The 12,908-nt window shown below is 41.1% G+C and overlaps 1 protein-coding gene across 11 annotated transcripts in view; it reads left to right on the top strand.

Annotated features, from left to right (window-relative positions):
- The window catches only part of Ttbk2 (tau tubulin kinase 2), a 132,888-nt gene that overhangs the window by 24,083 nt on the left and 95,897 nt on the right, over positions 1 to 12,908 (top strand). For 9 of the 11 annotated variants that reach the window (XM_042276029.2, XM_076570461.1, XM_076570457.1 and 6 more), the window contains 3 exons: positions 1,917 to 1,990; positions 4,187 to 4,322; positions 12,562 to 12,709. In XM_042276029.2, coding sequence (XP_042131963.1) covers positions 1,917 to 1,990; positions 4,187 to 4,322; positions 12,562 to 12,709 — 358 coding nt within the window. Of the gene's footprint in view, positions 1 to 1,916; positions 1,991 to 4,186; positions 4,323 to 12,561; positions 12,710 to 12,908 lie in introns of those variants that run through there. The other 2 variants (XM_076570460.1, XM_076570464.1) reach the window with 2 other exon arrangements.

Here is a 12,908-nt window from a genome sequence, read left to right as displayed (position 1 = left end):
AGCTCTTCCTTTGAGCTCCAAGTACCTATTGATTCACTGCAGGTTCATGATTTGGTTATTCAGAAGATGAGAAGACTGTGATATGGCCTTCATCTGACAGAGCTTTGTAGTCTAGGACGGACACTGTCAGAATTTACTTACTAATTTGCTGTTTCCCTCAGTCATTTGCTATCTAGCAAATGTTTTGAATGCTTCTTTTTAGACCACACCTTCCTTTACATTTACAAGTTGATCTTAATTTTGCATATTTTGATCCTGTTTGGGTCTGTTTTGTCAGCATGTCCAGATTAAGCGTCGCTGTCAGAATGTATTGCCATGAGATTTACTCTCTAGTTTAGGTCATTAAGACTGTTGCCAGAGCTGGAGGTGGTTGGGCAGGCTTTTGATGAGTTCCAGGACAGCTGGGGCTGTGTAGAGAGACCTTGTCTCAAAAAACCAAACAAAAGAGTATTTCCAGGAAGAAATTCATTCAATAATTCTCTTGAAAATAGTGCTATTGCTCTGACTTGTCTTCATGGTGTTAGTCTTACTAAAAAATGAGTCCAATATAGTTGTTGACAGCATTGGTTTTATAGCCATGCTGTATAGTTTTTCAGCTATCTCTGATGTAGATTGAAAAGGAACCTGTACTCATGCACTCTGAGAAACCATCGCCTCATATAATTGAAGCCTGGTGTATTGTTATCATCTATTGCTGGAGATATCTGACTTTCTACTTCAAGTAAGCCTTCAAGATCCTCCTGTCTCAGCCTTAGGATGTGTGCCACAGTGCCCATTTCAAGAATTGGTGTTTTCAACCATTGATCTCACAGTGTCTGTGGGTCAGCACTTTGAGTATAATCCAATTGGGAACATTGTCTGGATGGGTGATGGGCAGTAGTCAGGGTAGGCTGTCGTCAGCATGGGGTAAAACAAGGGAAGGATCCAGGTTGTTCTCATGACTGATAGAAGGTTCTGTTTCTTGTGAGTTGTTAAACTCATGGGACAGTTCCTTGCTAGTACTGATACCTTAGTTTTTTTACAGAAGCTGCTTTCATCTCTGCCAGGTGGTCCTTCCCATGGGTGTATAGGGCATATGCTTCATGGTGGTAAGCAAATGGAGAGACAGAGAGGAAATAACTTTCGTCACTTTTGCTGTGTTCTTTTAATTAGAGGCAAGAAACTAGATCCAGCTAAATCCTCAAGGGAGGGAAATGATCAATAGCAGGAGATAGAGTTAATTGAGAGTTATTTTAGAAGTATCTTCATTGCCAGGCAGTGGTGGCGCACACCTTGAATCCCAGCACATGGAGGTAGAGTCGGGTAGATCTCTGTGAGTTCGAGGCCAGCCTGGTCTACAGAGCGAGATCCAGGACAGCCAGGGCTACACAGAGAAACCTTGTCTCGAAAAACCAAAAAGCAAACAAACAAATAAGCTTCTTCATTTGGTTTGGTTATCATTTAGGGAGTCTAGATCTTCCACGTTTTTGTAAGTGGGACATGTGTGTATTCTTAGACTAATTTCAGAGTTATGAAGGACTACACTGGCAATACCATTTTATTTTGTGCTCTTCTCTTAAATTTAGAGTGAGGTAATGAAAATTCCTCTCTATAGTATTATCTAATAATCTCATTTAAAGTGTAAATTTATGGATATATATATATATATATATATATATATATATATATATATATGCTGGCTTCGAACTCTCTATATAGGTGTGGATGGCCTTGACCTTCTGATTGTCTACCTCTACCTTTCAAATTCAGGGATTATGGGTGTGTACCATCACTCCCTAGTTAAACTTTATTTTTTGTTGTGCTAAAGTATACATGTTTGCTTTTTTAAACATTTTGAAGTAAACAGTTCAATATTGTTAAGTATGTTTGCTAATTAACTTTTTACCTCAAACTGAATCTTTTTTCCCCCTTCTCAGAATTGTAAAACCAGTAAGATCAAGTGCCTATTGAAAGAAACTCACTCTTGGCTAAGAAGAGAAGTAGGAACTAGGTTGGTATTGCTTATGTTTAGGAATCCTGAGAGGGGATGGCTAGAAATTGATGTTAAATTTTTTAAAGTTACATTTATTTGTGAGTGAGTGAGTGAGTGAGTGTGTGAGTGTGTGTGTGTGTGTGTGTGTGTGTGTGTGTGTGTGTGTATGCGTGTGCCACTGCCCATGTGTGATCGTCAGAGGACAACTTAGGAGTCAGTTTTCTCCTTCCACTACATGAGGCCTGGGTATTGAACTCAAATCATTAGGCCTGGCTGTCACTACAGAGCCATCTAGCTGGCCCAAAGGTCAAGCCTTCAAGTTTTTTTTGGCCAGAAGAGGGCATCAGATCCCCTGGAGGTGGAATTACAGATAATTAGCTGCCATTTGGGTGCACTAAACAAATTTTTAAAAAAATCAAACCAAATATGAGAAAAATTGTCTTTCAGAGTCTGGACAGATTTTAGCCAAGGACAAGGTTAGCCTTGAACTTGATATGTAGCTGAGGGTGGCCCTTGTCTGGTTTCCTTAGTGTTGAGTGATTCTGACAATATATAGCCAGTGAAGGCTAAAATGTCTGCTTTCCGGCCGTTTACTGAAAATTTGCCTACTGTTATGAAGAATCATTTTATTGCTTTTTGACTTAACTTCCTTGTTCTTTTCTTTTTCTCTTTTAAATAAAAGCAGTTTAATGAATCAACATTTACCTCTCTTTTACATAAAAGGCAGCGTACCATAAACGCATTTCCTCACCTTGCCTTTTTCTGTTAGCAGTATTTGAATTGGGAGGACAGTTCAGTTGGTAACGCGCTTGCCTCCCAAGCACAGGACCCTTGTTTATATCCAGAACTCACGTAGAACTGCTGGGCATGGTGGTTCTTGCCTCGTAACCCGGTGCTGGGGAGGCAGAAACAAGGATGCCTGGGCTTGCTGGCCAGCCAGTCTAGCCTATCAGTGAGCTCCAGGCCAGTGAAAAACTCTGTCTCAAAGGTGATGTTCCTGAGTGTCTTAGTTAGGGTCACTGTTGCTGTGATGAAGCACCATGCTCAAAGCAATGTGGGGAGGAGAGCGTTTATTCAGCTTATGCTCCCACATCACAATTCCTTATCAAAGGAAATCAGGCAGCAATCACACAGGGCAGGAATCTAGAGCTAGGAGCTGGTGCAGAGCACACGGAGGATGTTGCTGACCTCTTGCGCCTCATGGCTTGCACAGCCTGCTTTCTTATAGAACCCAGACCACCAGCCAAGGGATGGCACCACCCACCATGGGCTGGGCCCTCCCCCTCAATCATTGATCAGGAAAATGCCTTACAGGCTTGCCCCACAGCTGGGTCTTATGGAGGCATTTTCTCAATTGAGTCTCCCTCCTCTTTGATGACTCTGGCTTGTGTCAGGTTGACATAAAACTAGCCAATACACTGAGGATGACATCCAAGGTTGTTTTCTGGCTTCCACACATGCAACATGTTAACATCACTCTGATACGTTTCTCTTTTATTCATGGAGTAAGTTATTGTTCCATCTTCATTAGGCTGTATGCTTTTTATTTTCTATGGGTATATTATTCTTTTACTGTTTTTCTTCTTTTAAAAAACAATATCATATAGCGTTTTGTCACAGCCTTTTTCTGCCTACATAAAGAATCACTGTGCATTTGAAGTGCATCTTGTAAGATTTAGGTGAGATTTCTTACCAGGTAAAGGTGCTAGCTGCCACTCCTGATGACTTGAGTTCAGTCACTAGAACCCACATGGTAAAAGAATAGAACTCACTCTTGCAAGTTATCCTCTGACTTCCACTCGAGCATGTACCAACACACACGCACACGCACATGCACACACGCATGTGATGTAAATAAATAAATGAATGTAATAAAATATTAAGTGTTATTAGCTTTGATGATATTAAATTATATTCTAAACCTATTAAACTGTAAGCCATTGCCAGGTCTGGTAGGGCATGCCTGTGATACAGTTAATTAGGAGGCTGAGCAGGAGAACCACAAGTTCAAAGCCATCTTGGGTTACAGAGTGAGTTCAAGACCAGTCAAGTTCAAGATCATGTATGTTACTCAGTTTTTCGAATGTAGTTGTAGGGGGTCCCCTACCCTTCTGAGGAAGCAATTAATGTCTATATTAATTAATCAATAAGCATCTCGAGGCTAGAATGTTATTTGTTAACTAGCTCTGCTGCTGCTTTTTTCTTTTGTTTTAGATTAAATGGAAACCACCCTTGGGAGCTAGATGCCGGTGTAGCTGTTTTACCACATCAGTGTTTTGCAATGAGTGGGGGAGGAGAGCAGCCAGACATCCTCAGTGTTGGAATCTTGGTCAAAGAAAGATGGAAAGTGGTGAGTGTATAGAATGGAGACAGGAAAGAGGTGGTGGGGACGGGGACGGGGGACTGGACGGTAATAAGTTTTGGTATTCTGATAAAAGTAGCATTTTTAAAGGACTAATACCTACGTTTCTTATTTGCCTAATGCAGGTGTTTTAACTTTTATTCCTATGATTAAGTTGTATTTATGCTCTAATTCTTAGGCTTGCTTCATAAGTTCCAAGTTCTCCTGACCTCCTGTAGCTAATATCATAAATAAGTGTTGAGGAAAGAACAGATTATAAAGAATATGAAAGTACAGTGAAGTCCTGTTCTTTTCTCATGGACAACACTAAGAACACCTCTGGTGGATGGTGGTGGTCACACCTTTAATTCAGCCTGATGGATCTCTGTGAGTTCCAGGGCAGCCAGGACTACCCAGAGAAACCCTTTCTTTAAAAAAAAGAAAGAAAGAAGGAAAAAAGAAAACTTGTAAGTGTACATAAAATAGACAGATGTGATTAATTGCAGCATACTTAGACTCAGCCTACGGTTTCTGGTTAGGATGTTTAACCTTGTTTCTCCTCCTGGAATATTTTGAATAGTTCTTACATCAGTATGTGTCTGTAAAGGATAAGGACTTATTTTTAAAAAGTAATCACTTACAGAAGTTTTTGCTTTTATTTTATGATACTAGCAATTGAACCAAGGCTTTTCGTATTCTAGAGCCATACCCTTAGAATTTTTTTTTTAATGAATGCTTTTGTGAACTTTCACTAGTAGGCCTGTAATGTGTTATTATATATCTTTTTATGATATAAGTAGATATTGGTGAGCATTGACTAGGTCTGTTAATTCATTAGAGATTACAGATTGGTCATATTCAGTTATTCTTTCATTTATTAACAAGTGTATCTCTAAAGACTTACTATCGTTCAGTATTTGATTATTTGGAGATAGAGTTTAATTAAGAAAGCAAAGTAAATGATTATTTTTTCCCTTTGTTTCCTAGCATCCTCCAAGTGACCACTGAGGTTTTTCTTTTTAGTGTGTAACACTGAAGTGTGAGGGCTTCGGGGGCAGTGTAGTTGGTGGAATGCTTACCTAGCAGTGAGGCCCTGGATTAGATCCCAGTACCACATAACTTAGTGTGGCAAGGTCAGATTCATAGAGTTAGAGGCCAGCCTGTGCTAGGTACCCTTTGTAAGGGGAAAGGGTAGTGGAAAGGGGTAGGGGACAGAAGAGATGGGGGCGGGGAGAGAGAGAGAGAGAGAATGAATGGTAGAAAAAGAGAAGAAAAATTATGAATTTAGCCCAAAATAGTATCTTATGCCTGTAGTCCCAGTACTGAGGAGGCTGAAGCAAGAGAATTATTCATGAGTCTGAGGCTAGCCTAGACTGTTGGTATGTCCCAGGTCAGCCTGGACTACAGTGTGAAACTGTCTCACAAAAGTATGGAGCAGGTGCTGGAAAGATGGCTCAGGATAACAGCTCTTGTTGCTCTTGCTGAGGACTCAGGTTCAGTTGCCAGCACCCACATGGTTACACCCAACTGTCTGTAACTCCAGATCCAGAGGATCTGATGCTGTCTGCTATCTTCTGATCTTTGAGGGCATCAGATGCTCACACGGTACACATACTTTCATGCATGGAAAACACCATACACATAAAATATAAACATCTAAAAGCAAATAAAGCAAAATGAGTCAGCCAATAAAGGCATTTGCCTCCTAGCCTGATGACCTGAGCTCCATCCCAGGATCCACGTGGTGAAAGGAAAGAACTGACGGAAGTTGTCTTTTGATTAACACATGTCCACTTAGGCATGCATAGACCATAGTACATGCCTGTATGAACATACAAGGACACATTAATGGAGAAAAATAATAAACATCTGATGTGTTTTAATCCATTGTAGTCATTATCCTTATAGATTTTCAAATTGTCTTCATCTGATTAAGGGGACACCAGTAGCCAGAGGTTTCTCCAGTCCCACCCGGCCCTGCGGTCTGGATGAATCTCTTCCACCTGAGGGCCTATAGCCACTTATAAAATAATTATTCAGAGGCTTAATATTAATTACAGATTGTATGGCTTAGGCTTTTTGCTAGCTAACTCTTATAACTTAACTCAACCCATTCCTATTCATTTATGTTTTGCCACGCAACCCAGGCCATACCGTTACCAGTCTGCTGACATCTTGTTGCGTCTCTCTCATTCCGCCTTTCTCTTTCCTGTATCTCTGCTTGGATTTCCTGCCTGCCTCTAAACTGCCTTGCCATAGGCCAAAGCAACTTATTTATTAACCAATGGGAACAACATATATTCACAGCGTACAGAAAGACATTCTCCAGCAGACACCCATTCAGAAGCCTCCAGAGTTCTTTTGAAATGGTTCTTAGTTACTTTTCTATTAATATGATAAATATAACACCATGACCAAGGCGACTCATAAAAGAAGACATTTAATGAAGCCTACAGTCAGAGGATTAGGATCAAGATGACAGATCAGAACACCTGAGAGCTCACATCTTGGTATGATACAGAAGCAGGAGGCAGAGAAGCACACTGGGAATGGAAGGAGTCTCTCGAAACCTCAGCGCCCACCCCCAGGGACATAGCTCCTTCAACAAACACTTCCACCAGCTAGGGACCAGATGTTCAAACCTGGGAGCCTTTGGTGGCCATTCTCATTCAGACCATCACATTCTACTCCCTGGTCCCCAAAGGCTTGTAGCCATATCATTATGCTAAAATACACTTAGTTCAACTTCAAAAGTTCTCATAGTCTCAATACCATTTTAAAATCTGAAGTCCAAGTCTCTTTTGAGACTCAAAGCAATCTCCTAATTATAACATCTTATAAAATCAAAAAGCAAATTATATACTTCGAACATACAGTGGCACAAAATACATATTACCATTCCAAAAGCTGAGAGCTCATGGCTTACAAGCAGGAGGCAAAGAGCTCACACTGGAAATGATGGGATCCTTTTGAAGCCTTGAAGCCTGCCCCTGTGGCACACCTCTTCCAACAAGGCCACACCTCCTAATTCTTCCCAAACATTTCCACCAACTAGAAATCAAGTATTCAAATATATAAGCCTATGGGGGCCATTCTCATTCAAACCACCTCAGGTTCTAATAGGCCTTCAATTTTGTTTTGTTTTATGTCAATGTTTGCTTTTTGAAATAAGATCTTGGGGTTGGGGATTTAGCTTAGTGGTAGAGCACTTGCCTAGCAAGCGCAAGGCCCTGGGTTCAGTCCTCAGGAAAAAAAGAAAGAAAGAAATAAGATCTCATTGTGTAGCCCCCTGGCTTTCCACTGACCTCTGCTGTGTCTGCTGCAGCCTTCCGAATACTGGAGTTAGAGGTGTGCACCAGTTTGCGAGCAGTCCTCTAGTGCTGGGCATGGAACCCAAGGCCTCTCACAGGCTTCGCAAGCTCTCTTTCACTGAGATACTGTTGCCTCTTCCCCCACAGTCTTTTTTTTTTTTTTTTTTTTTTTGGTTTTTTGGAGACAGGGTTTCTCTGTGTAGCTTTGTGCCTTTCCTGGAACTCACAGAGATCCGCCTGCCTCTGCCTCCCAAGTGCTGGGATTAAAGGCGTGCGCCGCCGCTACCCGGCTTCCCCCACAGTCTTTGAATGACTTGCTTGTCCTAGAACTTGAATATATCCTCTGACTACTTATTTAAGGACCTATTTTTTGTTTTGAATAATATCTTTATTGTTACTAAGTCTTTTGTCCACTAAAGTTTTGTTATTTTAACAGGTTTTAACTACCTGTTTTACCATTTTTCTAAATTTATTAATAGGATCAAAATTCTTTAAGAAGAAAAAAATTTGTTAGTGACTTTAAATGTTTTTATTACAGTCAGGCATGGTGGCGCCTACCTCTAGTCCCAGCACTCAGGAGGCAGAAGCAGGTGGATCTCTGTGAGTTCGAGGCCAGCCTGGTCTACAGAGCGAGTTCCAGGACAACCAGGGCTGTTACACAGAGGAAAACCAAAAAAAGTACTCTGATAAGGATTGATTATTCTTCAGTAAACAAATAAGGTGACAGCTTGGTGAGGTGACACAGACTGGCAGTATCAGCACTCAGGAGCCTGGGAAAGAAGTATTATAAGTTCAAGACCAGCCTGAGCCAGGTGTGGTGGCACACACCTTTAATCCCATTATTGGGGAGGCAGAGGCAGGTGGATCTCAGTGAGTTAGAGGCCAGCTTGGGCTATATAGGGAGCTCCAGGACAGCTAGGGCTATGTAGAGGGACCCTGTCTCAGAAAACAGACAAACAGATCAGTCTGAGCTACACAGTGAGACCCTTTCTTTAAAAGACAAACAAACATAATGATTAGAAATTTAACTCAGGGGCCTGAGAGAGAGTTCAGTAGGTAAGGTACTTGCCATAAAGCCTGATGACCTGAGTTCTATTCCTGGTGCTCAGATAGTGGAAGGAGAGAAAAAAGACAGAACAGAACAGAGACAACTCCTCCAGATTGCCCTCTGACCTCCATGTATTTCATGGCTTCTGCATGCACACATACACACAAAATAAATTTTTTAAAGAAAGAAATGTAGTTCGGTGGTAGAGTGCTTACTTAGCATTTGTAAGATTCTGGGTTGAAAACAGGAAGAAAAAAAAGTGGTGAGGAATGGTACACAAGATCTGCCTTGTATGGTTCCCTTGTCCTGACAATTACTGCCACTATATTTATGGAACTTGTTCCCCACATTTGGGAGGAGGATGGCATTTTTGTAAGAATTCTTAATTGTCTTTTGAGACAGGATTTTACTGTGTAGCCCTGACTGTCCTGGAACTTGCTCTGTAGACCAGGCTGTCTTCGAACTCAGAGATCTTGAGTGCTGGAATTCCGTAATTGTTAAGGATGGCGTCTTTTGTGCATACATCTATACATACATACAACCCCCCTGCTCCCACACACAAAAGGCTGGTGTTTTAATCATTCTTGGTTATATAACAAACTATATTACAACAGTCATAAGATAATCATCTTATTTTGTCTGCGGTTTTATAGATTAGGGGTGAGGGCTCGAGAGAAAGCTCCTTCAGTAAAGTGCTCACCACACAAGCCAGAGGACCCTGAGTGATCTTCAGCAACACAGAAAAACTGAGCTGGAAAGATAGCACAGTTGTTAAAGCATTTGTCTCCTGCTGGATGGGGTGGTATGTGAGAGGCAGAGACAGGAGGTGTTCTGGGGCTCGCTGGCCAGCCAGCCTAACCTTATCGGGGAGACCCATCCCAGTGAGAGACCCTGTCTCAAAAAGCACAGGGGGTGGTGTGTTTACCTGCACACATTTCCACCTGCATGAGTGCACGCGCGCGCGCACGCACACACACACAGAAATTAGGGACAAGTTTACTTGGGTGGCTTGGCCATTAGTTCTGGCAGAATTGGTTGTGTTGGAGAATCTATTTCTGCATGGCTTCTTTACTCTCTGACCTGATGCCTGGGGCTTGTTAGCGCTCTCATTCTCCCACGGGGTAGTTCATTTTCTTTGGAATCTCCTGTCCCTGTGACTTCTGAAGATAACCACACTTTCTAGACTTGGTTTGCTTTTTTAAGAGACAGGAAATAGAATCTACCAGGCTGCTTAAGGTCTCTCTTCAGAGCAGACATAGTGTCATTGTCCTATTGTATTGGCTAATCAGTCATAAGAGCTACTCACATTTAAGGAGTTCGGAAAACAGACCTTCTATCTTTAATTTTATTTTTAATTTTTGCCAGTACTGGAGATTGAACCCAGTGCTTTGTATATATGTCCTAGACAAGCAGTCCTCTACCACTGAATTACACCTCCAGACCCTGCCTCTTCACAGGGAAGTGTCAAGGCCACATTCCTTGCTCAATATGAAAAGTCTTCTGTTCCTAGCATTAAAGAAGAGGAGGATGAGAGATAATGTAGTGGATATCGTTAATGTATGTGCCCTCAGAGTACTCTATTACTGGTGAGGTTGTTTTTACCTCCGAACTAATGAAGATATTGTAGGGCTTTGTAAAGGTTAAACAAATTACTGTTCTACTGTTGTTCAAATGACATTAATAGGAGTAGACTAAGGACCCAAGATAGATTTTTTTAAAAAAAATTCTGACATTTATTTGAAGTTCTTTTGTGTCATCAAATAATAAGCCATCAATCAAAATAATAAAGACATACCGTTAGTACTTATTATGATTTTTTGTTTGTTTGCTTTGAAGCAGAGTCTTATTTTGACCAGTTTGTCCTGAATACCTGGGCTTAGGTATCCTCCCAGCTTCCTCTTTGAGAGCAGCTTCCTTTTTGGTTTTTTGAGACAGGGTTTCTCTGTGTAGCCCTGGCTGTCCTGGAACTTGATCTGTAGACCAGGCTGGCCTCTAACTCACAGAAATCTGCCTGCCTCTGCCTCCCTCTGGAGTGCTGGGAATAAAGGCTTTTAGTTTTTAAACTTGCATTAGATTTTATTTAGTGGACAACATATAAAGAATCACAAGTACCAGCCAGAGAGAGCCCTACAAAGAGCAGCACCCTTCACTGTCTAGCTCACCCCATAGTTCCTTCTCATCACCAAACAAGTTTAAAATGACTATGGTTTGAACATGCAAAATAAACATCATAATTAAGATGTAATTTATAGTTAGGAATTTAAGTTCTACATAAAGAAATGGCTGACTCCCCAGGGGAGACCTTGCCTTAGAGGAGGTAGGAATGGGGGGTGGATTAGGGAGAGGGATGGGGGATAGGAGGAGGGAGGACGGGCGGGGGGATCTGTGGCTGATATGTGAAATTAAGTTAATTATAAAATAAAAATATTAAATAAAAAAATAAAGGATCTGGAAACCACAAGGGAAAAAAAGAAATAGGTTGTGACCTCTCTTTGAAGACACCTCCTTCTGTGGTGAGTCAGGACATCGGCGGTGGGGAGTTAGCAGCATGAAGCTGGATGTGGTGTGCACTCCTGTAATCTAGCACTTAGAGGTGCAGGCAGGAACATCAAGAGTTCAAGGTCACTGTTTGAGGCCAGCCTGGATGAAACCCCAGTTTAAGAAAACAGAAAACCTCCCAGCATTGTGTGGGATACCTTTTTGGCCAGCCTGGTCTACATAGTGAGTTCCAGAACAGCCAGGGCTACATAATAGAGACCTTGTTTCCAAAACAACAAAAAGTTACTCAACATGACTTAAAAGTCAATGATAAGACAAGGTATGGCCTGATAAAATTACTAATGGAAAAAGTAAACAAATAATTTTCATAGAAATTCAGATGAGAAATTGGCCTAACGGTCTGGGCATGTCGTTGAGTTGTGTAGTGCACAAGGCTGCATGTGATCCCCTGCATCACAGGTGAAAAGGAAGGAGGAATAGAACATCGATACAGTCATCACTGTGGAAAAGTAAGTAGGACGGGACAAGAGCGTGGGCCTCTTGGAAGGTTTAGGATTTTGGGCCTCATGCTTTTAGTAATAACTCCCTTCATTACCTCACATTACATTCTAAATGTTTGCTTATATTATAAAATGACATGGCTTCAGGAAGTGGAAAACTGGTTTCTTGCTGCATCTTATGTAAAGTATATCACCCACCCCAGATTTTCAGAGCCCCTTACAGGTCTAATTGTGACAAGATTTTAAAACCTGTTTATGATTCTCAAATATTCTGATGTTCTCCAATTAAGTTAGCATTTAAGGTGTTTGATGAAAGCGTATTATTTGAAGTATAGATGTGTAGCAGTGTTTGTTCTCTGAGATAGTGTGGAACCCTTCTTTACTTGCTGTGTAGATCCTACTAGTCCTGCCTCAGAGAGGAGAGTGAAGTGTAGATGCTGGCTGCTTATCCCATTCATCAGCCTCCCTCTTTACCCATAGACAAGCTTGGTTCTATAGAAGATTTTAAATGGCAAAAAGATTTCATTGATTAAAGAGTCTGCAAATGAAATTAGATTAAAACTGGCTATTGAAGGGTATTTGTAGGAATCATTTCTTTCAGATACTGTGTTTTTAATGACAATTTTGATGCTTGCTATAGACCTTTAATAATTGTTTATAACTGAAATAATTTCATTCCTTTCTGTAGACAAATCTGTAGAAAATGGTGTTGATATCATCTCCCGCATTTGTTTTCTTCTTGCTGTATAAATGATTTAACAATATTGAAATCATTTACCATAAAGTAGGAATAGTAAAATTATATGTTTTCTAAGTGTAAAAGGTGAATTGGCTTCCAGTTAGAATCTTGGAATAATTTTGAGTGTGTTCTTGTTTTGTTTTCTGTGCAGTTAAGAAAGATTGGGGGTGGGGGCTTTGGAGAAATTTACGATGCCTTGGACATGCTCACCAGGGAAAACGTGGCACTGAAGGTGGAGTCGGCTCAGCAGCCAAAGCAGGTCCTGAAGATGGAGGTCGCCGTGTTGAAGAAACTGCAAGGTAAGCCGCTCCAGTGACGGTGGTGAAGTTTTGTCTGGTAGTTTGTAATTGCTTTAATCTTCCCTGGCTAAGGTCTCTATGCTAGCGGACCGCTCTGGTGTCAGCTAGGTATGAACATGCTGAGTATGTTTGTGTTGAAAGCTCTATTATATAATAGAAATATGTGATTGCTAGAGAAATTGGGAATTCCTTTTCACGG

Source organism: Peromyscus maniculatus, chromosome 4 (genome assembly GCF_049852395.1).
Source record: "Peromyscus maniculatus bairdii isolate BWxNUB_F1_BW_parent chromosome 4, HU_Pman_BW_mat_3.1, whole genome shotgun sequence".
In the NCBI taxonomy this organism is placed as follows: domain Eukaryota; kingdom Metazoa; phylum Chordata; class Mammalia; order Rodentia; family Cricetidae; genus Peromyscus; species Peromyscus maniculatus.
The sequence above is the reverse complement of the archived record's forward strand: the minus strand, read 5'-3'. Positions and strand labels throughout refer to the sequence as shown.